Source organism: Brassica rapa, chromosome A06, assembly GCF_000309985.2.
Source record: "Brassica rapa cultivar Chiifu-401-42 chromosome A06, CAAS_Brap_v3.01, whole genome shotgun sequence".
Classification (NCBI taxonomy): Eukaryota; Viridiplantae; Streptophyta; class Magnoliopsida; order Brassicales; family Brassicaceae; genus Brassica; species Brassica rapa.
This window is the reverse complement of record NC_024800.2, coordinates 8516861-8541338: the sequence shown is the minus strand read 5'-3', so window position 1 is coordinate 8541338 and position 24478 is coordinate 8516861. Positions and strand designations below refer to the sequence as shown.

Here is a 24478-nt window from a genome sequence, read left to right as displayed (position 1 = left end):
ATTTCATTTAAATTTCTCAGGGGAAAAAAATATCAAGCGCCCACCGTGGGGCTCGAACCCACGACCACAAGGTTAAGAGCCTTGCGCTCTACCAACTGAGCTAGACGGGCTTTGTGACAGCTTATTAATATATGTAATAATTAACCGCTCATAAAGCTTATAATGAGTTAATAAGAACCATATGTTATGAACCAAAGTTTTGAAACTATCATGCACAATATCTTCTAGGGATGGGCAAAAAATCCAAACCGAACCGAACCAACCAAACCGAAGTTAAACCGAACCAAACTAGACCGTGCTCTTTATGTAACCCAATTGGTTTATGTTTTACTCAACCCGAACGGTTTGGTTTGGGTTTAAACCGAACCAAACCGAACCAAACCGATAATCCAATATATATATATTAAAAATATATACGATATATATATATATATTATTAACATATTGCAAATTTTAGTTAAAGTTTCGTTTTTTATTTTTTCATAACTTTCATATCTTTAAAAAAAGGGGTTTTTGCCAAAACTAACCCACAACTTGATTTTAATCCCAAACCTATACCCAAACTTGAATCAAATGCAAAACTAACCTAAAAGCCTAGTGAAATTACAGCTCAGCCCCTTGTGACCAAACAAAAAAACAGAAGCCATTTTTACGAATATAGCCCCCGTAAATCGTCTGAGTTGTCTGAGATGTTGGAAGTCGGCTGGACGACTGAAGTATAAGTCGTCTGGTACCAGTTTATTTTAAAAATAATTTATAAATCTTGTAAAAAAAATTTTGATGCGTAAAAAATAAAAATCAAGTAATTATAAACAGTTTTAACTGATATAAATTAAGATATGATAAAATTGATTTGTTTTGAAGATAGATGAGTGGAAGTAGTGAATCATGAAATACTTTGGTTTAGGAGTTTGACAAACATATGTTGTAGTATTGTATGTATTGTTAGGGTTAGATTTTGGAAAACTAAAATGTTTTTTTCAAAAATTAGTTTTCACCTATATGTGTTTATTTCTGTGTATAGTAAACATTTTTCAAGTTTGATTTGGTTTTATGAAGTGTTTAATTAGATAATTAAGTTTAGGGGTTATGTTTAGGTTGTGGACGACTTATATTTCAGTCGTCTGTTGAATAATTTACCCGGACGACGTATATTTCAGTCGTCCAGACGACTTACTTGTAAGTCGTCTGGAAAGTCTTCTATTTTAGTTTTCCGCTAAAAATATTTAATTTCCCGCTAAAAATATTAAACTCTTCTGGACGACTTACATGTAAGTCGTCTGTTTTAATTTCTTCACCAGACGACTGAAATGTAAGTCGTCCAGGAAGTCGTCTGAGTCAAAAATATTTAATCTAATTGGATTTTTTGTCTCCCTATATAAAGAAAAATTTACACATTCTCTCTCATCCTCTCAAATGGTTGCAACAAAAATGTAATGTTCATCATTCTAAAACTCTCCAACCTCTCTCTAATCTCTTTGACTTGAAAACACCAAACTTTATATGAATTTTTCAGTTTTGTCTCATGTATTTCTTACTAATCTATCTCTTTTGCAGGTTTTTAATCAAATGGTACTCATCTTCCACTAATTTAGAGGTAGATCTATTAATTTTAGATATGTATTTTTGTGTGTTCTATAAATGTAGATTTATCTAATCTTCCACTCATTTTCTCTATTTTTAAGTCATTTGAACGTTTTTGGATATGCAGGTTTTTCAGATCTGGATTTGATGTGCAGGTTTTTCAGATCTGGAAGACTTCTGGGACGACTTACCTGTTAGTCGTCTGGAAGTCGTCTGGAAGTCGTCTGGACTTCTTGGAAGTCTTCTGACAAAGTCATCTGGACTTCCAGGAAGTCGTCTGGGCTTCCAGGAAGTCGTCTGGGCTTCCAGGAAGTCGTCTGGACTTCTAGGAAGTCGTCTGGATTTTTCTGAGCGTTTTGGTAAGTTCTTATGTCTGATTTTTTTTTCATTTGGTAACTTCTTGTTGTATAAAGTTCTTACTTTTTTCCCAAACTAAAACTCTCCAAACCCACTCTAATCTTTTTGACTTGAAAACACCAAACTTTATATGAATTTTTCAATTTTGTCTCATGTCTTTGTTACTAATCTATTTTTTTTTTCTTGCAGGTTTTTAATTAGATGGTACTCATCATCTTCCACTAATTTAAAGGTAGATCTATTATTTTTAGATATGCATTTTTGTGTGTTCTGTAAAGGTAGATTTATCTAATCTTCCACTCATTTTTTTCTGTTTTTAAGCCTTTTGAACGTTTTTGAATATGCAGGTTTTTCAGATCTGGATTTAATATGCAGGTTTTTCAGATCTGGAAGACTTCTGGGACGACTTACTTGTTAGTCGTCTGGAAGTCGTCTGGAAGTCGTCTGGAAGTCGTCTGGAAGTCGTCTGGACTTCCTAAAAGTCGTCTGGACTTCCTGTAAAGTCGTCTGGACTTCCTGTAAAGTCGTCTGGAAGTCGTCTGAACTTCCTAAAAGTCTTCTGGCAAAGTCGTCTGAACTTCCTGGAAGTCTTCTGGACTTCTTAGAAGTCGTCTGGACTTCTTAAAAGTTGTCTGGTCTTGTCTACTCAAGTGGAATCCAAGCTTGTCTTTGTAGATGAATGATCTATAATAGTTTTTTGTGGTCTGTTTTGTGAATTGCATGTATACTCTTTTAGTTGTGAATTTTTTGTAAAATCAGTAATAATGTTTTCCAAGATGTATTAAATGTGCTAACAATGTGTTTACACATTTACAAATCAATGAAATAATAGACTTCAGTAGCCTTTTTCTTATCTTTGGATCTCTCATATGCAATAATAAACTCCAATGGCCTTTTTCTCATCTTAATAAACAAGAATGTTGGTAAGAGATGGAAACAAACAATAGTAACTAGTCAAAGCATATCATATTTTTTATAAGTTTGCATTGAAAAACTTAGTCAAATTTAGTAAAACTAAGGGAGAGAACATATTTTGTAAATATGAGTTTTACATATCTTGAAGTTACTTATCACTCTTAAAAATACAAGTTATTCAAAAACTAACGTAGAAGACTTAAAAACTAGTGGAGAAGACGCGGACGACTTCAATCTAAGTTGTCTAGACGACTAAACTATATGTCGTCTGGTCAACGCAGAGGTTATTTTTGCAATTGACTTTGAAATCTGTTATTTCGGACGACTGAAAGTTAAGTCGTCTACTATTGTTTGGTTAAAAAAAAACTCCAAAAAAGCTAGACGACTTACATTTCAGTCGTCAGAGGTTAGTTTTGCATTTGACTGGATTATTTCAGAAGTTTGACTTTTTGGACGACTTACATTTCAGTCGTCTAGTGAAAATTAAAATAATAATATTTTTTTAAAAGTAGACGACTTACAGTTAAGTCGTCATAGGTTAGTTTTGCAATTGAAAAAAAAAACTTCAAGATTTAATTATATACAGACGACTTATAATTCAGTCGTCCACGAGACGACTGAAATGTAAGTCGTCCAGGATTTACGAGGTTTGACCAGAATCTCGGAAAAAAATCCTGGACGACTTACAATTAAGTCGTCTGGTGGACGACTGAATTATAAGTCGTCTGTGTATAATTAAATCTTGAAGTTTTTTTTTTCAATTGCAAAACTAACCTATGACTACTTAATTGTAAGTCGTTTACTTTAAAAAAAATATTATTATTTTAATTTTCGCCAGACGACTGAAATGTAAGTCGTCTGGGGAAGTCAAACTTCTGAAATTATCCAGTCAAATGCAAAACTAACCTATGACGACTGAAATGTAAGTCGTCTAGGTTCTTTGGAATTTTTTTTGAAACCAAACAATAGTAGACGACTTAACTTTCAGTCGTCTCAGGTTACAGATTTCAAAGTCAATTGCAAAAATAACCTCTGCGTTGACCAGACGACTTCCAGGTAAGTCGTCTACAGCCAGACGACTGAAAGGTAAGTCGTCTACAGCCAGACGACTTCCCAAGTAAGTCGTCTGACGAACAGATCTGGAAAAAAACTCGATGTCATACCTTAAATTGGTGAGATAAGTTCCTTAGCATACATAAGGCTTCTCCAAGCACACAGAATCACAAACGGAAGTCACCCACCCATAATCGTTAGCTTCTATGACTCTATGAACCATAAAAATTTTAGAATCAAAATCTTGGGTTTTTTAGCTTATTGTGGAGAGAAAGTGAGAGATATGTTGTGTTTAGTTCACAAGAATGGAAAAAGAAGAAGGGTAAATCGATTTTGGGAGCATTAAGAGCTTCAAATTGGTTGTTCATGGTGGTTGTGGTATTGATGACAATGGCAATCTTGTAATTACTTGAAGATGATGAGGGTGAGAGAGTAAAAATGTCATTTTCGAAAAAAAAAAAAAAAATTGATGGCATTTTCGTAAATTATATGAACTTGTGGGGTGAATAGGGCAAAACCAATTTTCAAAAAAAAAGGAGGTTAGTTTTGTGTTTGACTTTAAGTTGTAGGTCAATTTTGCAAAAATCCCTTAAAAAAAATTATAAATACGATTCAAATAATACTATTATATATAAAATCATGTAGCATACGTTTTTATATTCTCAATCTATCGTTTATGAGTTGATTATTTTTTAATAAAAGTATAAAACTGATGCCTTCATATTTTATAACCAATCCGAACTACACCGAACCAAACTAGACCATAATAATGTAAACCGAACTAAATCTAAACCAAACCGAACTGAACCGAACCGAATTAAACCCAAACCGAACCCAAACCAAAGCTACTTTGGTTTTAATTGGTTTGAGTTTTATAAAATCCAAATTACCCAAACCAAACTGAACCCAAACCGAACCCGAAACTAAACCGAAATGTCTTCTGTAGTTTTTTATTCATAAGCTTCTAATTAGCTTGTATAGTAGAAACAACATGATGATCCAACATCTTTAATAGCAAAAAAAAATCCCTTAAAATATTACCAGAAATCTCCACAAGAACAAACACCATCTTTAAAGTGATGAAACCTATTCGTATCCCTAACGAAGATCTCTCTACCTGCGTAGCCCGATATAAACTTAATGACTGAGTGGCAATCTCCGCATATCCTAAGGTTCTTTATCACCTGAAGTGGTGTACCGTCCGGTGTGTTCAGAAGACCAAAAACTACTGCTAGTTTCTCGCTGTGTCCCCATAATGCCTGCTCTTGCTCTTGCTCCTCCACATCTTGCAGAGCAAAATCCAAATTTGGGAGATGACCAGCTCTCCTCATCTCTTTGCTAATCTCATCCATCTTCTCTGTTATCTGATCTATCTGCGGATGCGACTTGTCACCAGCAAGAAGCGTGTACACTTTGTTCTTCACTTGGATCCAGCTGCATCCCGGGTTCTTCTTCAGCCCCAGACTCTCCATCTTGTTTCTAATACTGTCTACTTCTTCCCACATGCCTTTAGCTGCGTATATATTGGACAATAGAACGTAACTCCCTGGGTTTTCGGGTTCTAGAACGAAAAGTTTCTCTGCTGCGATCTCAGCTAAATCTACATTGTTTTGAAGTCTGCAAGAGTTTAGCAAAGCTCCCCAGACGCAGGAGTCTGGCTCCAAAGGCATCTCTTTTACCAAATCATATGCTTCTTGCAACTTCCCTGCGCGTCCAAGAAGGCTTACCATGCAAGAATAATGTTCCAGCCTCGGTTTAATCCCATATTCCTCAGTCATCATGCCGAAATATTTCCATCCCTCATCGGTTAAACCTACTTGACTACATGCTGATAATAAGCTTGTAAAGCTGATGAAGTCAGGCTTTAACCTGGTTCTCACGAGAGATTCAAATATGCTCATGACTTCCTTGGCCTTCCCGTGCATCGAGTATCCACTCATCAATGAATTCCAGCAGACTAAGTTTCTCGTGGGCATCATATCAAAGACAACCTGAGACATGTTGATTCTTCCACATTTGGCATACATGTCAATCAGAGCGCTCCCTACATGAACATCATCCAGAAGGTGGACCCGTACAGCAAATCCATGAGCCGATCTCCCATGAACCAAAGCTGCTATATTTCCACACGCTGGAAGCAGGGAAGGGATTGTTACACGGTTTGGCTTCACTCCAGCAACCTGCATCTCTCTAAACAGTTCCAAGGCTTCAATATCTTTCCCATTCTGTGCACACCCTGCTATAATTGAAGTCCATGAAACCACATTTAACTCCATCTTCTGCTCCTTGAATAACTCAAACATCTCAAGCGCCTTGTCAACAAGACCATTTCGTGACAACCCTGTAATGCATGCATTGCAGACCCCGGTCTCCATCAGCTTAAACTGTTCAAAAAGTTGTATAATCCCATAGACATGACCAGACTTCCCGTACATATCAATCATCGCACTAATAACACATTTATCCTTCAGCAAACCCTGTTTAATCGCATACCCATGAATCTGCCTCCCTATATCAAGCCTCTCCGAGTCTCCAACAGAAGGCAGAACACTTGAAACAGCAATCTCATCAGGTAGAAAACCCAGATGATGCATCTTCTGGAACATCACCACTGCTTCCTTATGATACCCGCTACGATTAAACCCACTAAGAATCCCATTCCAAGACACTATATTCGGTTCAATACCAGAACTTTCCATCTCAGCTAGAACACGAACCACCTCTTCTAAACAACCCTTTCTCGCATACCCACAAAGCAAAGCACTGCAAGTCACAACATCTCTGTTAGACATTCTATCGAACACCTTGCGTGCATCACCCATCTTACCGCACCTCATGTACATATGAAACAAAGAACCCTGAACGAACCCATCCCCATCCAACCCCAACGCACACGCCACACAATGAATCTGTTTACCAGCTCTAAAAGCCGATAACTCAGCACAGACTTTGAACAAATTCGGAAGAACGTGGGTATCTGGGATCAACCCGCGAGAGAACATCCGAGAAAACACGCCGAGCGATTGAGAGTAAAGCTTCGCTTTAGTTAACGCGTATATAAGAGACGAGAAAGTGTAGACATTTGGATCCGGAATCGATTGCAAGATGAGATTCGCATGGTCGAAGCAGCTATAGTTCGAGTAGGAAGCGATGAGCTTTGCGGAGATGTAGCCATCGTTCTGGGCTCCGGATTTGAGTATACGAGCATGAGCTTGCGTCGTCTTTGATAGAGAAGAAGACCAACACGAAGGAGAAGATTCTAAGAATCCAAGGATCGTTTGAGGGATCTTCTCTATCAGTGGAAGAACTTGTTTTGTCATTGCTTTGACAAAAAAAAAAAAAAAAACTTCCCCGCTTAACATTAATCACTTTGTATCATAAACCGTCCACGCCACCAGATTCCGCCACGTCAGCATAACTAAAACAACGGCTAAAAATGAAAATCAGATACAATGTACGCCACGTCACCCAAATTGGAAATCAACGGCTAGCAATGAAAGACTGGGTCTCACTTAGCTTCCGAGTAATCTTGGCCGTTGATTTCTTCTTTAATCTCTTCTTGTAAGAGAAATCGATCCAGAGACCGAGGGAGAGCGAAAATGATTCGAACGGCTTTATTGTTCGCTGCTTTGCTCGTCGGAACAAGCGTACAAGCGCAGCAACTACTACCTCCGTCGAGACGCGATGGATTCGTGTATCCACCGGGTCGCAAGATCGAACCGGATACGATACTTATCGAAGCGTATTTTGACCCGGTTTGCCCCGATTGCGGAGACGCTTGGGAACCGCTAAAGCTAGCGGTTGATCACTACGGATCTCGCGTTGCTCTTGTTCTTCACCTCATGCCGTTGCCGTCAGTGTTTTTCTTGTCTTCCTATTTGATTTTCCGTCTTATTACAATTTATGTTTCGTGTGTTTTGGACCATGCAGGTTCCATGACAATGCGTTTGTAGTATCTCGGGCGTTACACATTGTGGATACCATAAACGCCAATGCCACGTTCAGTTTTCTGGAAGGGATCTTCAAGCACCAGGTTCGATTAGTGTTATTTAGAAATCCAAACTTTGCATGTATCAAACAGAGGAAATTTTATATCGGCGGTTCTGTTTCTTTGTTCTGTTTCGCTGTGGTGTAATGATGCCCTTGTCTATGGTCATTAGTTATGGTTTATTGTTTTAACAGGCGTTGTTCTACAACTCGCAAACACAATACATGCCAAGACCCGCTGTTGTGGACAAATTAGTCAAACTGGGGACAGTTACATTAGGTAGCTCATTTCATTACCCTCTTAAATCTGGCTTCCGCAACTCAAAATCTGATCTTGCCACTAGGGTTTCCTTCAAGGTGATCCCTTCAGCTTCTTAATCTTCTCAGTTTTATATAGATTAATATCTTTCACTCTAGTCAAGTAAATGAAAATGGCTTATTCTATTAGGTCCTCTGTATTATTTTGCTCATGTAGTGATATGGATCCTTCACTGCATAGTTACGACTCACTAGTCGTTATTTTAGTTTGCAGACTTGCAGTAGAAGCTTGAGTTGCCTTGCTTGCTTTCTGTCATTACTTTTCATAATAAGTTTTGCCCACTCCAAAGATTGTTTTGCCTTTGTTCTGAATTGCAGTATAGCGTTTCAAGAGGAGTTTCCGCAACACCAACCTTCTATGTGAATGGGTTCGAGCTCCCCGATGCTGGTTCTCCGATAGATTTTGAAGGATGGAAAAACACCATTGATCCTCTGGTTAAACCACGAGAAGCAAAGATACAGGACACCTTCCTTTCATTCCTAACGCAGCCATCTTACTAGTAGTGCTTCTTATGCTGCCTCAAACTCACACATTATGTTCTAGACATATTTAATTATCCACATTTTGTCTGTAAAGAAATAATCTGAACGGCACAGAAGCATACAATCATGCATGTTCACAATTTTCAGTATCTTATATGCATTTTAATATTTGACCAAAGTTTTAACATATGGTATTTAGTTTTCAATTTTTTTTATAAAAAAACATTAGTTATGCTTACTAAAATAGTTAATCAATTGTTTAGGCTTAAAATGCAATGGTTGATAGATTTATCCTTGTTTTCGTGTCCAAACCTACCTTTATAGAATGAAAGTCACTTATACAGTACATAGAGATGATGACATTTGATTATGATACGGAGAACGGAGATTTTTCCTTCTTCTTTTTTGCCATTACAAGTAAGATGTGGGTTTTGTCAATCACTTTATTTATATCTTGTATGAAAAAGTCCATTTATAGACTTCTTTAGCCCACAGACAACTACCATTTGTTGACGATTTCTTGCTCCTTTTTGTCTAGTTGGATAATCTTTCCAGGAAAACCATACACTTCACCACGAATATATTGAGCTTGACCATTCTAACAAACCGGCGGACGGGTACAAGAACAGGTGCTAGTAAACCGAAAAAGTTGTAGGAATACGATTTGAGATATTCGTTTGTTAATTGGTTTATTATTTATAGCATAAAGAGACAATGATTTGATGAATAAAATAACATTAAACAAAACAAGTAGCCATTAATTTCCGTAAAGGTTGAATTTAAGCAAATTAAAAAGTTCGTGTTTAATACTATGATATGCTCAATTTCAAAAAGAGATAAATCAAAACTGAGGAAAACTATGTCCTATCCGCGGTTCGGTTCGAACCGGTTAAAAGTAAAATTTTGCAAACCGGGAATCAATTAGGGCAGTTCACTGGTGCGTGCGGCTGTTATATATGAGAGGGCGCCTTGTACAAAACCGCTCTAATTCCTTACTTATCCGAATCTTCTAGGGTTTCCAAGGATCTAACCCCAACAGTCACACAAGGTAAATCGATTCGTGAGGATTATTATAAGAAAAGCCTGTTCTGAATCAGTTTTGTATCAACCTTCGTGAACGAATTTGTTTCCGAGAAGGGCTCTTCTGATTTTTGTTGTTGTTGTTCAGATGGACATGTATGAGCGCGTTGCGAAGCCGAAGGATGAGACTCCGATTGCTGAGAACGAGATTCGTATCACCAGTACCGGTAGGGCGCGAAACTGCATCACCTATGCCATGGCTCTTCTTCAGGTATTGTGTGTTTCTTCTTTGAATCTGAGATAGATACGTTTGTGTTTGATTCATTATTCGGACACTTAAGTAGCATTTATGTTATTACATTTCGTGTCTGATTCAGTAGAAAATCCAAACACGATTTTTTGTAATTGTGTCTTAACTATGTGCTTGTTGTAATATTTGTACCTTTTTAGTCTATTAGTTATGTCATCTGTGGTGTGGTTTGGTTATTACAATGATTCTGTCAATAAATATATAATTGTGTAGTCTTGTCTTTGATTCCGATTTTTATTACAAAACCTGTCGTGTTTGCGTCTTAACGGATTTGTTTATTTATAATATAGGAAAAAGGATCGGATGAAGTTATTTTCAAGGCAATGGGAAGAGCTATCAACAAGAGTGTGAACATTGTTGAGTTGATTAAGGTTTGTTTTTGTGGTTTCGCTGGTCATGATTACAAAGGTGGGCTCTATTGTATCTGAACGTTTTCTTGTAATAATCATTGCAGAGAAGGATTCCTGGTCTTCACCAGCACACATCTATTGGATCCACAGACATAACTGATACCTGGGAGCCTAAAGAGGAAGGCCTTCTTCCGTAAGTTGATTGACATTTTCATTAGTGCTAGGACTTGTATTACATTGCCGTGCTCTTCATCTTGGTTGTTAATTTTCTTTTTATTTTATCCTGAAGAATTGAGACGACAAGACATGTGTCGTTGATCACTATAACGCTTTCGAAGAAGGAGCTCAACACATCCTCTGTTGGGTGAGTTTTTTCATTGCTTTTGTTCTGTAATCACAAAGGTTCTATGTCTCAAGTAGGATTCTTTTTAGAGAGGTACATTGTCTCTAATGCTAATGATAACTTACTAAATGATATTGCAGGTACCAGCCTCCGATCCCTATTGAGATGGTGAAGCCATTAGCTGAGATTGATTACGAAGGCAGAGGTATTACAGCCTCTCTTTAAATGAATGTTTTCAAGCTCCCTGCTTCTTGTCGTTTTTTGATAACTTTATCATCTGTATATATCTGTTTTAGATGGATCACCAAGAGGCAGAGCAAGAAGAGGCCGAGGAAGGGGTGGTCGGGGAAGAGGTGGCAGAGGTAGGATCGCAATTTCCTTTCCAAAATCTTTGTTTCATCTTCAGCTGTGGACAAGCGTTCCAATTTTGTGGATTTGCATGTGTCAGGGGATGGATATGTGAACGTTGAGTATGATGACGGAGGTATGGAACCTGAGCGTCCATCTGGTAGAGGAAGAGGAGGCCGCGGGAGAGGTGGAGGACGTGGTGGTCGTGGAAGAGGAGGTCTCAGTGGACCTCCACCTTACTATGAAGCTCAACAAGATGGAGGAGACTATGGAAACAATGCTCCTCCTCCACAGTATCATGAGTATGATGATGGAGGTGTGGAGCCTGAGCGGGCATCTGGTAGAGGAAGAGGAGGCCGCGGGAGAGGAGGACGACGTGGTGGTGGTGGTCGTGGAAGAGGAGGATACAATGGTTCCCAACCATACTACGAAGCTCAACAACATGGAGGAGACTATGGATACAATCCTGCTTCTCAACAGGATTATGGACATGATGCTCCTCCTCAGGGCCGTGGTACGATGATGTTTTAAAATCCCAGTTTCTCAATACATAATGTTTTTAATCAGTATGACCATTAGTTTTTAATGTGAAAAAGTTGTTGAAACAGGAGGTGGCCGTGGAAGGGGAGGTCGTGGAAGAGGAGGAGGCCGTGGTGGTTTCAACAGATCAAATGGACCGCCGATTCAGGCAGCTGCTTAAATGACTGGTGTTGTTGAATGAACTTTGTTATTTTCCTTCATTCTCTATCTTTTGTCTGTCCATTAAAAAGACAAGATGTTGCCGTAGCATAATTTCTCTCTTTGATTTTTGCCTTTAGGTTATATAATATGTTCATTTGTTTCATGGATGTTGCCTTTGAGATTTCTCAAGTTTCCAGACTATTTTTCCAGTTTTGTCTCTCTTTTTTGAGTTTATTGGAAATTTGGATTCATGGTATCTATTTGAATCAAAACTTGATGGAGTCTTCAAGTTGCAAGCCTTCTTCAATGCTCATCACTATCATACTTTTCATTCTCAACAGCATTGAACATGATAAGAAAAATCTCTTTAAGCGTTCGGCCTCAATGATGTGCTGATTGGGTCTTCGACTTCGTGGGGAAACCCACAAGTTCGACATAACTATGGGGCCCGTACGTAAAAGAGTCAAGTAAAAAATACGCCGTTGCCGGGGATCGAACCCGGGTCACCCGCGTGACAGGCGGGAATACTTACCACTATACTACAACGACTCGGATGGTAATGCGTGTTTTCTTAAATGTTTATCGTAAATAAAAATAAAAATAATAACTCTTGGCTAGGGTTTGTTTTGTTTTATGGAGGATTTGTATTGTCCTCCGGATGATTATTATTCCTTTCAATTACTTTGGGTTGAACTCTAGAAAATATTGTTGGTTTCAAAAGATTGGAATCTTTTCAACTTCTTTTTATTGTTGAGAAAGACGAACGAAGTGGTGGGGTGGCGACTGGAGCAGAGGCGTCCGGCCACCGTGGTGGTTGAGTTTTAGGTTGCGGCGGCTAGGTTAAAGGTATTAGGGGATAGACCCTCGAGAGAAATATTCTCTTTCTCTCTTGTTTTTGCAGATCGGACTTTTCATTTAATTGTTGTTTGGGAGATTTTTGCATCTTCAGGATTGATTACTTTTACCAGTAGGTTTGAAACCGGAGCATAACTAAACTAATGTACCGCTAAATGTTTAGAAAAATTAGAACATTAGCATGTAAAATGTTATCATAACCAGGCTATGATTATAATGTAATTATGTACCCGTTTATCCTTTTACTACTAATTAATAAACATTCTAAATATCAGAAAAAATGAAGACAAGACATGTGTATGACCATTAAACAATGGGTTAAATTATTGATGCGTGGCATGCATAATGCATTAGTCTGTCTTTGCCAAACTAGGTTTCATTTTCTTACTATAGTAAAACAATCTCGTTTTCTCCTTTAAATTTACAGGTCTTTGTTGTGTGTTTCGTTAACTTATCAATAATGACAAAAATCAGTAATCGATTCCGGGGCTCTTCGATGGTAGTTATATGGACCCAACAAGGTTAAAGACTTTTACCATTAAAAAAACAAGGTTAGGGACAGAAGACTTTGTTTAACTAGTAAAGTCTCTAGCTGGATTGGCGGTTTTGATAGCTCTTTTTATGGCGGTTGATGCGTTTAGGCCCTCTGGTTTAACCAATGGTCACGCCACATTCTATGGATGGAGTGACGCTTCTGGAACAATGGGTAATTTAAACTACATATAAATATATTTCCATATGGTTTATCAGTTTCTTGATGAAAACGGATGATTTTTGTTTATTCAGGCGGAGCTTGTGGGTACGGAGATCTCTACTCGGCGGGGTATGGTATAATGACAGCGGCCTTAAGCACGGCTCTGTTCAACAACGGAGCTTCTTGCGGAGAATGCTAAAATAACGTGTGATTACGCATCGGACTCGCGGTGGTGTAAGAAAGGAACTTCGGTGGTTATTACAGCAACCAACTTCTGCCCACCAAACTTCGCTCTACCGAGCAACAACGGTGGTTGGTGCAATCCACCGCTAAAACATTTCGACATGGCACAACCCGCTTGGGAAAAGATCGGCATTTAGAGGTGGGATTGTTCCCGTCGTTTTCCAAAGGTTGGATTAACAAGGACCCATTAACTTTCCATCTAATTATTTTAAACCTTAGTTGTTTTACGTGAAAATTAAACCCCTAATTTTGTCATGTTAACAAATTATACCCTTAATATTTGCTTCATTTCGGTTTAGATCGGCTAAAGTCGGTTTATCAGGATTGAACATTCTACTTTTGAAGCTTTTAATATTGAAAAACAGTATGTATTTTAAAACAAGACAGTTGAAAGTTATTAAAAAAAAAGACAATTGAAAGTTTTGGGGTGCTTTTTGAAAAAGTCTTGTGTGTTTTTTTTTTTTGGTTTTGGTTTTGACGGGTAAGTTGTTACAAGAAAGGAGGAGTGAGATTTAGAATAAACGGAAGAGATTACTTCGAGCTAGTGAATATATCGAACGTTGGAGGAGCTGGCTCCATTAAATCTGTCTCCAAGGATCAAAGACTGGTTGGTTAGCCATGTCTCGTAACTGGGGAGCTAACTGGCAATCAAACGCTTATCTCGATGGGCAATATCTCTCTTTCTCCATTACTACTACCGATGGTGCTACAAGAGTCTTCCTCAATGTTGTTCCTTCTTCTTGGTCCTTCGGACAGACTTATTCTTCCAGGGTTCAGTTTTAAAGAGCTATATTTTGCTGTCCGAAAGATTATTGGCAGTGGTCGCGCTCTGAGTCTGTTCTTTTCTCTTGGAGACCCACCCGCTTTGTTATTATATACTCTTTCTTTCGGTTTGATAATGTAAAATGTTTTGGTGAAAAATAGAAAAACTAAAAAAAATTACATTTTGAAAATTATATTGTTAATAATATAAATTTTTAAAGAGTTAATCAATCATAAATAATGAAACAAAATTATTATAAATCAAACAATTTTCAATAAAACTACATTTATTTTTAAAAATATCAAAACATCTTATATTTTGAACCAGTAAATTTTCTCTAAACTTTTTTTTCTTTTGACTCTGTTTCACTACAATCATCAAGAAAAAAACACTAAAAGACATTCTTACATTTTTATTATGTTATGATAATTAATTCATAAAATCATGAAGAAGTATTTATTTTGATGAACCAACAGAGTCAAATAATCAAGAACTTGGTCCTGTGGTTTGCGCTAACACTAATCTTCTTGATATATTAATAGTGTGGAAACATAGGTAGAGATGTTCTTCAAGCTCTTGCAATAGCTCTGAGAATCTTTCTTCATGTCCATTAAACACTCTCAAGGCTTCCTTTAACACTTCAACCTTCCCACTCTTTGCGCACATAGCAGCTACGGCTTTTCTATGCTCTATCTCATCGCATAATCTCCCAGCAAGTCTACTCAACGTATCCAAATCATTCATCATTATGAACGTTCCTTTAGCTGCTATATCCATTTGTGCCCCCAGCTTCTCTAGCTTTGTATCAGTCTTGCTCTTATTCTTCATCTTTCTTTTTGTTTTCTTCTTCCTCAAAAGACAGCATAAACCGAGTAAAGCAGGAGCTGCTAGAACACCGAGTATGCTGTGTAATGCTACTGTCAGCAACGTAATAACAATCGCGATATGAGAAATCACTAGACTATAACTTCCTAGCTTCTTGCAAAATGTAAATAACCTGATTTTTCTTCTGATTCTTCTCCTTTTCGATTTCAATCTAGCGAGCAAATCCGGGTTTGCATCATTAACTCTGGGGAACTGAGTTTCGTTGATGATACAATACAAAGGGTTTTTCAGCAAGGCGTATTTCGAGAGCTCTTGAAATATCAAAGCACAGAGATTCTCCCGGGAACATTCAGGGGTTTTAGCACCATTGCAAACCCTTTTCCCAATCTTGATAACCCTTTTGAGTTTCATGTGATTGATCTTGATTTGTTGGATGCATTGAAGGAGAGACTCGCATACATCACAAGCATCGGAGCTAAAGTCAAAGAACTTAGCTAAAAGATAGTGGAAACTCGTGTCTTGCATAAGAGCATCGAGAGTTTCTTGAGGAGGGTCGAGCAAGTAATCGGTGAAGTGTGAATGGAAGCTCAGATCTGATGAGGATGAAGGAGAAGTCGTCGGAGAAGGAGAAGAGAGTTTGCTAGAGAATGTTATGCCTAATTGATCTTCAGCTTTTGTCCGAATCTCTAAGTAGGAGTTTGTCCTGAAAGCTTCCTGGTACTCCTCGTTAACACTTAGCTTGCACGTCAAGCTACGGCGACATTCCTTCTCAGAATTTTCTGTTTCATTGACAAAAAAACAGTTAAGATAACTCAAAAATGTTTTGTTTTAACAGATATTTTTCAGAAACGCTCTAAAATGTAGTAAATTAATCTCTGGACTCTGGCTAGAGAACCTATCTAAAGAATCCCAAAGTATAAAACATTTCAACATTCTTTATAAACATTTTCAATAACTAATTAAGAGAAGAAGAGAAACATATCGCTCAGATGTTCTTGGACAAAAGTGGAGAAAAGAAAGAAAAACGTTTCACCCTGTCTTGCTGAGTAAGTCTTCAATCTAGAACCAATAAAACTCTTCACTTTCATCATCTTCGATGGAGCTCAAAGGCAGATGTGATTCAGGTGAATGATTGACAAGCTTTTGGTTTCTTATATACATACGTCTTTATCTTTTTTTGGTATGGCGGTTTATGATTTATTATGTAATTAAAATATAAATATATTATAAACGTATAAATAGGAATGATTGGTTGGACAAAGAGAAGAAGAAGATGATTGAGAAGCGACAGCTAGAGAGATAGTACGTTAGCACCGGTAAGTAGATTTTGCTTTGGAGCTTTCAGCGATAACTTTTGGCGCAAGTTAGAAGGAAAGACACGTCGCGTTTTAGACGTGTTGTTTTTGTGGTCTTAGCATGGAAGGTGACTTGAACAATTGGAGAGGAAGTTTCCTTTTATGGTGTTACCCGCGTTGTTAAATTTAAAAACAAACATAGTTGGTTACTAGAAATTAGTATGGAGTTCCTCGTACGCTTTCCCAAACGAGTGATTGCCACGTAGATCTCTCTCCTTTTAGATATTATCTGATTTAGACCTAATATTTTTTTTTATCTATACTATTATTTGAGAAGTGAATTTACTGATTGATTATATTTTCCATAATTTAAAATTTTTTTGTTTATTTATCATGTTTTATTAGATTTTAGCTAAATCATTGATTTATTATTAATTTTTAGATGAGTCACTAATTTATTAATTTAAAAATACCTTTAATGGATTTTATATGTAATTAAAACTAAGTTCATTTTAATAATATTAAACTTATATGTTATATTAAATAGGGCAATTGTCAATAATAGCACCTTTTGAAGTTTATGTCTCAAAAATAGCACTAAAAGGAGAAAGTCACAAAAATGACATTCATTAAAGGGTAAAATATCCCTAATACCCTTGGTTTAAAATTAAATAAACAAATAAAAATAAATAAAATAAAAATAAAAAAATGAATTTTTTTATATAGATTCAGATTATATGTTTTCAAATTCGAAATTTTTATATACTTTTTTTTGAATTTTTTTTTTCGATTTTTTTTATTTTTTTTTCAAATTTTTTTTTATAATTTAAAAATACTTTTTGAAACTGTTTTTAAAATTTTTATTTTTTATTTTAGTAATTATTTTTTATTTTAGTATTTATTTTTTATAAAATTTTAAACCCTAATTCCAAAACCCCACCCTTTAACTCTAAACCCTAAGGTTTGGATTAATTAACCCAAGGGGTATAAGTGTATATTTACCTCTTTAATGAAACCTATTTTTGTGACTTTGAGCCTTGAGTGCTACTTTGGGAACAAAAACTTGGTTTAGTGCTATTCTAGTCTTTTTCTCTATTAAATATTCAGTTAGTTTTTCTTATATGTCATATTTTTATTAGGTTTTAGACTTTTAACTAGCTTATTGATTTATTATTATTTTCTAACTGATTCACTAATTTATTAATTTAAAAATACCCTTAATGAATTTTATGTATAATTAAAAACGAATTTTATTTTAATAATACTAAATTTATATGTTATATTAAATATTAAATAACTGACTATAAAATAATATAATAAAATTATCAAAACATACTAAAAATAAGACAATTTTTATATATATTGTGTTGCTATTTGGAAACAATATTTTTATTATAATTTTTTTTAAAATTAAGATACAAAACAATTTATAATTAAATATTAATCAAGCAACAACATTTATATAAAGATATTTTCTGAATTATTTCTAAGATATGAGTGTTTTAAATAATTTAACACAATAATAAGTATATATCTGATGAAAAATATTTGACATATATATTTCTGAATTATATCTAAAAAAACATAAGCTAATAAGTATTCATAAGAAGATTATGTCCGCATATGCGGGCAAAACACCTAGTATCCGGTATATATGCAGGTGCTTTCATAATAATAATTATAATATAGAATTGTGTTATTAATTCTTCATGTTATTGATCATAGTATATATATATATATACTAATGAATATATATGAATGACCTGAAGGATATATGAATAGTCTGAAGAATATCATTTAAACTTGTCATGGTGGTGAATTAATATGAAATGATTCAATTATGTGTCATATAATATAACGATACTTGCTTACTATATACCAAATTGTACAATAGAAGTATGTGGCTTATGATTCGTAGATCTTCACCACACGTTGGCCTTTTCTATTTGAGTATTTGGTGATTCACCGAATTACAAAAAAAAAACCATTTCACATCATTGTACGTAGGGATGTTAAAATGGTAAAATCCACCACATCTAAACCCACCATGTTTACCCGTTTAGACCCATTTAAAAATAGGTCTATTAAGAGTATCCATTTAAATCCACAAATTTTGTACTAACACATTTAGACCCATTTAAATTATTGTTGCTTTAATTTTTAATTGTTTTAACTTTTGAAGTACTTATGAGAAGCTTACTTGCCCTTGAAACTGCAGCATCAAGATTGACTCTGATTAACAATACATACCGGGTGTGGCTATGGGGAGAAAGTAAGGTCAATCCTACAAATACTGATGGTATAAAGAACCTTGCTGCAGCAGTTTCAGGGGAAAGAACCACTAACAGAGAAAGAACATATGCAAGATCTATGCTGAACGAGATATTACCAACGCTCTTGTATAAAATTCTCAAACTCAAACATTCAAAGTGCAAGATATTTCAAACTGAACAATGGAAAAGAACAACCTTTTGAGTCTCACAACTCTATCTCCGTAGTCAAAGGTAAAGTGAAGTTTTCAAAATGCATGATCAAAGTGTTAAAAGAAGATTCATGTGTTGTTGTCATATCTTTTAGGCCGAGCAGAACATAGACGAGTCCTTCCACTGATCATCCCAACTTCGAAGTTCCAAAGCTCTATCTACAAATATGAACCTGAGAGATGAAGACATAGTGTCTGTTGTCATGAACAACAAACGGAGAAACAAGAGCCACAGCGGTATATAACCTAGAACAACATGAAGAGGCCCATACCTTTAGTTTCTTCTTTCAGCATCATGCATCAACTGTCCCATGACAAAGTCGTTCACTGGCTGTTGTATGTAAGAACAGTAGTAAAAAAAAGACAGCTTCACAAGCTTATCCACCAACTTATTCCTTGTAACTTCAATCAACAGAATTTTTGATTCGGTTACAGCTACCTGCAAAAATCAGATTAGCAAAACTTTCTATTGTTAATCAAAGAAAATTAAGATCCAGAATTAACCTTTTGCGTGGATAGTAAGTGGAGCTGATCAATTTTCTTGATGGTTGCATCATACTTGAAGTGGTGCCTCTCGATTGTGTTAAGGAGGTCATCTAAAGTGGGTGAATCGAATGGTGTGAGACAGAGTTCTCCTTCTTCTACAACATCTCTCACAACATACAAGAAAATTTCCTTTGTGTCACTCTTTTCACATGCAGTCCATAAGAAAAATTTATCTTTGAACAACTCTCTTGATTGGGTAAGTGAAGCAATGTAGTCTTCATAGAGAAAAGTTTCTTGGCAGATTTCAGCTGAAAGCTTCTGTATGTGAGGTGTTTAACTTTGAGAAGAGCAACCCAAACAGATACATGATGCTTGTGAGGTGGAGAAGGAAAATCAGCAGCTTGGTAATCATCCAACCAAGTGACGAAAAAGTCACACAAGGAGGATGAATACTTCCATAGTAAGCTTTAGGATCCAATAGAACAGTCTCCCCTTTATCATCGCCACGACCAACTTCTCCCCGCAGTAGTCTTTTGTTGAGATGAAAGTGTGGAATGTTAGAATCCACTTAACCAATAACAATATAATTTAAGAATTTTAGCAATCATTACAAATTCATATACCACTAATATTTTGCTAGAATAAAAATGCTTATGTTATTTTTTTTTCATTTTTCACAAGTTTTAGTTTTACTCGAGCGTTTCACCTTTTTCTTTTACTCTAATTTAATTTAAAATTACCAATCAAATCCTAGATAACAAAAATCAAGATCACTAAGCATGTATTGATGATTACAGTTTATCAGAAAATATCACCCAATAATCAAAATTCTCAAAATAGCATCTATTTAACATGAAAAACATTAAATTACTCTAACTCCTAAACTCTAATCTCACTCCCAAAATCATAATCATTAAACCCAAACATACAATAAAATATATGTTTTGAATTTCTTTTTTTTGTCACAAATATGTTTTGAATTTCTAAACTAATGTTATTTAGGATTTTTTTCCTTGTGCACAAATTTTGTTATAAACATAATTTGGTGTTATTTAAAGGTATTAGTCAAAAAGAAAGGTACTGACGATAAATACATACATTCCCAAAGTAGCACGAGTGCATTCCACTCTGAGCCACTGAAAACGTCGGCAATACAATATTATTTTTTTAAATGAAAAATGTGGAAGTTGCTATATAAAAATGTATATGTTCTCGGTTACACATTAGAAGTTTGTAAGCATGCTTTGGATAGAATCCATATGAATAGCACTCAGGCCAGCACCACATTCTCTTTTTATTGGCTACTTAAACAATCATTTTATGAGATTATTATTATATGAGCACATGTATATGAACCTCAATACTTTGAAATTAGTGTAGACTTAATTCATATTCTTTTATTTTGTGTCAAGAATCTTTTGTTTATTAGACACTTATACTCAGCACCACAAAACTAAAATGGCTTAATCTTATCTAGAGATGAAGTTTGCAAAGTGTAAATAAGAAATGAAGTAGTAATCATTTTGTTCAAAGTCTTTGGAACATTGGAAGAAAAAAACATGTTGAAGTGATGTAATGACTTGAACAGAAGATAGTGGTGAGATCACTAGCTTGTTATATCTCAACTTTCTGCCCAATTCAAAAACCCACCAACTCTTCAAAGTGGGATAAGCAACTCAAGCATTAGAGACTCGTGATTCCTTTTGCTCTATCTCTAGTTTCCAACTATCTCTCAACCTCTATAAATACCCTTTGCTTGTGTTACACTATGTGAATAATTAGTCTTTAAGTGACTAAAAAGTTCAGTCATGAAAGGTCTTTTCTTCTTCTTCTCACCCTTCTCCTTAATGTTTCTCTATCTTCTATGCATCTCATTTACGGCAGAAACTGAAGCTGGATTGAGAAATGGTGATGGGGTTTACATCGTCTACATGGGATCGGCTTCCTCTGCCGCAAACGCTTATAGAGCTCAGATACTCATAAACACCATGTTTAAGAGGTTATTGAGCATAATATGCATTTGTTATTTACATAATAACATATAGTTTTATTTTCTGGATTGTGAGATGGGTTTGTTGTTGTAGGAGAGCTAATGATATCGTCCACACATATAAACACGGGTTCACTGGTTTCGCTGCTCGTTTGTCAGCTGAAGAGGCCAAAGTCATAGCCAAGAAAACTGGAGTCGTGTCGGTTTTTCCTGACCCAAACTACCAACTTCACACAACTCATTCGTGGGATTTTCTCAAGTACCAAACAGCTGTAAAGATCGATTCTAGTCCACCTTCTTCACCAGAAGCTGGATCATACGATAGCATTATCGGTATTCTAGACACAGGTAAAGCCTTTTTACTCATTGCATCCATTACAACATCATATAGTTATGAGTTTGATACAATATGAAAAAAAAAAACAGGAATATGGCCAGAATCAGAGAGTTTTAATGACAAAGACATGGGTCCAATTCCATCTAGGTGGAAAGGTACATGCATGGAAGCAAAGGACTTCAACTCTTCTAACTGTAACAGGTTACACATTTTCTTTCACAGACTTCAAAACATTTACACTATATATTATGTTGCTAACTTTTTTTGAGTACTGTCTTTTTTCAGAAAGATAATCGGAGCACGATTCTACAAAAGTCCTGATGATGATTCAGAATACTTCACCACAAGAGATGTGATCGGTCACGGTACTCACACCTCCTCCACTGCAGCTGGATCAGCCGTGGAGAACGCGTCCTACTATGGTGTAGCTTCAGGAACCGCTAAGGGAGGTTCACCAAACGCTAGGATCGCCATGTACAAAGTATGCAATCCTGGGGGATGCGCTGGCTCCTCTATCTTAGCTGCTTTCGACGATGCAATAGCTGATGGAGTTGATGTTCTATCTTTGTCTCTTGGAGCTCCATCTTATGCTCACATCGAGCTGAACACTGATCCTATAGCCATTGGAGCTTTTCATGCGGTGGAGCAAGGGATCTTGGTGGTCTGCTCTGCGGGCAATGATGGTCCTAATGGTGGTACGGTTGTAAATACTGCACCTTGGATAATGACTGTTGCAGCAAACACTATTGACAGAGACTTAGAGTCTGATGTTGTGCTTGGCGGCAGTAAAGTCATCAAGGTAAAAATCCAAACATAGAGATGTTATTATACAAAGACATAAACACAAAAAATTTGAAAGTTATTTACATATAAATAGGCCCCCAAATTTTGAATTTTTTTTAATGGAAGTTCTTAAAGAAATATTTATATCCCTTGAAATCTCAACACATACACTGAGTGTTCAGGTTTGCAAACATTTTTCAGGGTGAAGGAATACACTTTGGGAATGTTAGTAAGTCTCCTGTATATCCTTTGATTTATGGCAAGTCTGCGAAAAGCGCTGATGCTTCTGAAAGTTCAGCCAGGTTTATTAAACAACTGTGGATATTCAAAGACTGAACATATGTTAAGAGAATTACTAACAAATGTTTTTATAAAATACTTGGGTTTTCAGGACTTGTGACTATGGTTCTCTAGATCAAGAGAAGGTAAAAGGGAAGATTGTATTATGCGAGAATTTCGATGGATCATCTTATGCATCAAGTGCTAGTGATGAAGTGAAGAGCAAGGGAGGCATCGGTTGCATCTTTGTAGATGATAGAACAAGAGCAGTTGCTAGCGCTTATGGCACTTTTCCTACGACCGTAATTGACTCAAAGGAAGCAGCTGAGATCTACTCCTATGTCAACTCTACCAAGTACTTGCAGTCTCAAAAGATCACATGAACTGTACTTTACTCAGACAAGATCTAATTATTGAAACCTTTTGTTGCAGGGATCCTGTGGCAACGATTCTTCCCACTGTAACGGTTGAGAAGTTCACACCTGCTCCTTCTGTTGCTTATTTTTCTTCCAGAGGTCCTTCAAGCATCACAAGAAGCATTCTCAAGGTAAATTCAACTTGTGGCCTTCCTAGGGAATGATCAGAACATCTACTTACCTCTCTATATACAGCCTGACATTACAGCACCAGGAGTGGCGATACTCGCTGCTTGGACAGGGAAGGACACAAGTATTTCACTGGAAGGCAAGCCGCCTTCTCAGTTCAACGTCATCTCAGGAACCTCCATGGCGGCTCCTCATGTCACAGCTGTTGCATCTCTGATCAAATCACTCCATCCCACATGGAGTCCATCCGCCATCAGATCAGCAATTATGACAACAGGTTAAAGTCTCTTTCCATTTGCATAGATTGTGATTATGGTATAACAGTGATTCTCACCATATACTGTTTGCAGCGACTCAAACGAACAATGACAAAGGCCTTATAACAACAGAAACTGGTGCAACAGCCACGCCTTATGACACTGGATCAGGAGAGCTGAGCACAACAGCATCAATGCAACCAGGACTGGTCTACGAGACTACTGCTGTTGACTACTTGAACTTCCTCTGTTACTATGGATACAACATAAGCACAATCAAGACCATATCAAAATCTGTTCCAGCAAATTTCACTTGCCCTGAAGATTCCAAGCTAGACTTGATCTCAACCGTTAATTATCCATCAATTGGAATCTCCGGATACAAGGGGAATGAGAACAAGACGGTGAGCAGGACAGCGACTAATGTTGGTGGAGACGGTGTGGCTGTTTACACAGTCAGCTTGGAGACACCACCAGGGTTTAGTATTCAGGTGACGCCAGAGAAACTCCAGTTTACAAAAGATGGTGAGAAGTTGACATACCAGGTGACAGTCTCTGCTGGTGATGGCTCACTTAAGAAAGATGTATTTGGGGCTCTTACTTGGTCTAATGCTAAGTATAAAGTCAGAAGTCCAATTGTAATTAGTAGCGAGACTAGTACCACAAACTGAGTAATGGTATAAACTAAAGTTCAGTAATGATGGGTGTGGAATAATAAAACTTCAACTTAGATCAAAATAAAACTACATCTTTTCCGAACAATGAAATAATGAACGCTCTTGTATTATTTCTTATCATATTTCCTATTGGTGCAAGAAAGTTATCAAAGAGAGACTTCAACTCGCAAACAGATTTAGATTGTAGTAGATGGGGGACAGGACACATGTGGAATCAA

The 24478-nt window shown here is 36.5% G+C and overlaps 5 protein-coding genes, 2 non-coding genes and 1 pseudogene across 10 annotated transcripts; 4 read left to right on the top strand and 4 right to left on the bottom strand.

Annotated features, from left to right (window-relative positions):
• Nucleotides 1-37: 37 nt before the first annotated feature.
• Nucleotides 38-110, bottom strand: TRNAK-CUU. Its single transcript has one exon. It is a non-coding gene; the product is annotated as a tRNA-Lys (tRNA).
• A 4723-nt stretch (nt 111-4833) lies between these two features.
• LOC103872820 (pentatricopeptide repeat-containing protein At1g20230) lies at nt 4834-7335 on the bottom strand. The gene has a single exon (XM_009151262.3). It carries the CDS (start codon nt 7269-7271, stop codon nt 4947-4949), a length of 2325 nt encoding a protein of 774 aa, XP_009149510.2. The 5' UTR covers nt 7272-7335; the 3' UTR covers nt 4834-4946.
• A 113-nt stretch (nt 7336-7448) lies between these two features.
• LOC103872819 lies at nt 7449-8884 on the top strand. The gene is made up of 4 exons (XM_009151261.2): nt 7449-7762; nt 7840-7942; nt 8092-8253; nt 8533-8884. The coding sequence occupies exons 1-4, from the start codon at nt 7509-7511 to the stop codon at nt 8713-8715; spliced, it is 702 nt and encodes a 233-aa protein (XP_009149509.1). The 5' UTR covers nt 7449-7508; the 3' UTR covers nt 8716-8884.
• Nucleotides 8885-9546: 662 nt separating this feature from the next.
• LOC103872818 (TATA-binding protein-associated factor 2N) lies at nt 9547-11981 on the top strand. Of its 2 annotated transcripts, none has more exons than XM_009151259.3 (9): nt 9547-9745; nt 9866-9988; nt 10318-10398; nt 10482-10570; nt 10667-10741; nt 10861-10925; nt 11017-11082; nt 11169-11582; nt 11677-11981. In XM_009151259.3, exons 2-9 carry the CDS (start codon nt 9866-9868, stop codon nt 11766-11768), a joined length of 1005 nt encoding a protein of 334 aa, XP_009149507.1. In that variant the 5' UTR covers nt 9547-9745; the 3' UTR covers nt 11769-11981. The 2 variants fall into 2 exon arrangements, with proteins under 2 accessions (XP_009149507.1, XP_018515393.1); XM_018659877.2 differs by having other exon boundaries at nt 11154-11582.
• Nucleotides 11764-17088, bottom strand: LOC103872817 (UPF0496 protein At1g20180). Of its 2 annotated transcripts, XM_009151258.3 has the most exons (3): nt 16163-17088; nt 15302-15908; nt 11764-15208 (listed from the first exon to the last, which is right to left on the bottom strand). In XM_009151258.3, the coding sequence occupies exons 1-3, from the start codon at nt 16218-16220 to the stop codon at nt 14791-14793; spliced, it is 1083 nt and encodes a 360-aa protein (XP_009149506.1). In that variant the 5' UTR covers nt 16221-17088; the 3' UTR covers nt 11764-14790. The 2 variants fall into 2 exon arrangements, with proteins under 2 accessions (XP_009149506.1, XP_009149505.1); XM_009151257.2 differs by having other exon boundaries at nt 11764-15908; nt 16163-17086.
• Nucleotides 12227-12298, bottom strand: TRNAD-GUC. The gene has a single exon. It is a non-coding gene; the product is annotated as a tRNA-Asp (tRNA).
• On the top strand, nt 13204-13718 carry LOC108872207 (annotated as a pseudogene).
• An 829-nt stretch (nt 17089-17917) lies between the features above and the next one.
• On the top strand, nt 17918-24377 carry LOC103872816 (CO(2)-response secreted protease). Of its 2 annotated transcripts, XM_009151256.3 has the most exons (9): nt 20377-21391; nt 21477-21730; nt 21809-21920; nt 22005-22518; nt 22704-22804; nt 22894-23136; nt 23214-23328; nt 23393-23603; nt 23677-24377. In XM_009151256.3, the coding sequence occupies exons 1-9, from the start codon at nt 21201-21203 to the stop codon at nt 24252-24254; spliced, it is 2319 nt and encodes a 772-aa protein (XP_009149504.2). In that variant the 5' UTR covers nt 20377-21200; the 3' UTR covers nt 24255-24377. The 2 variants fall into 2 exon arrangements, with proteins under 2 accessions (XP_018514926.1, XP_009149504.2); XM_018659410.2 differs by lacking the exon at nt 23677-24377 and having other exon boundaries at nt 17918-21391; nt 23412-23543.
• The last annotated feature ends 101 nt before the right edge of the window (nt 24378-24478 follow it).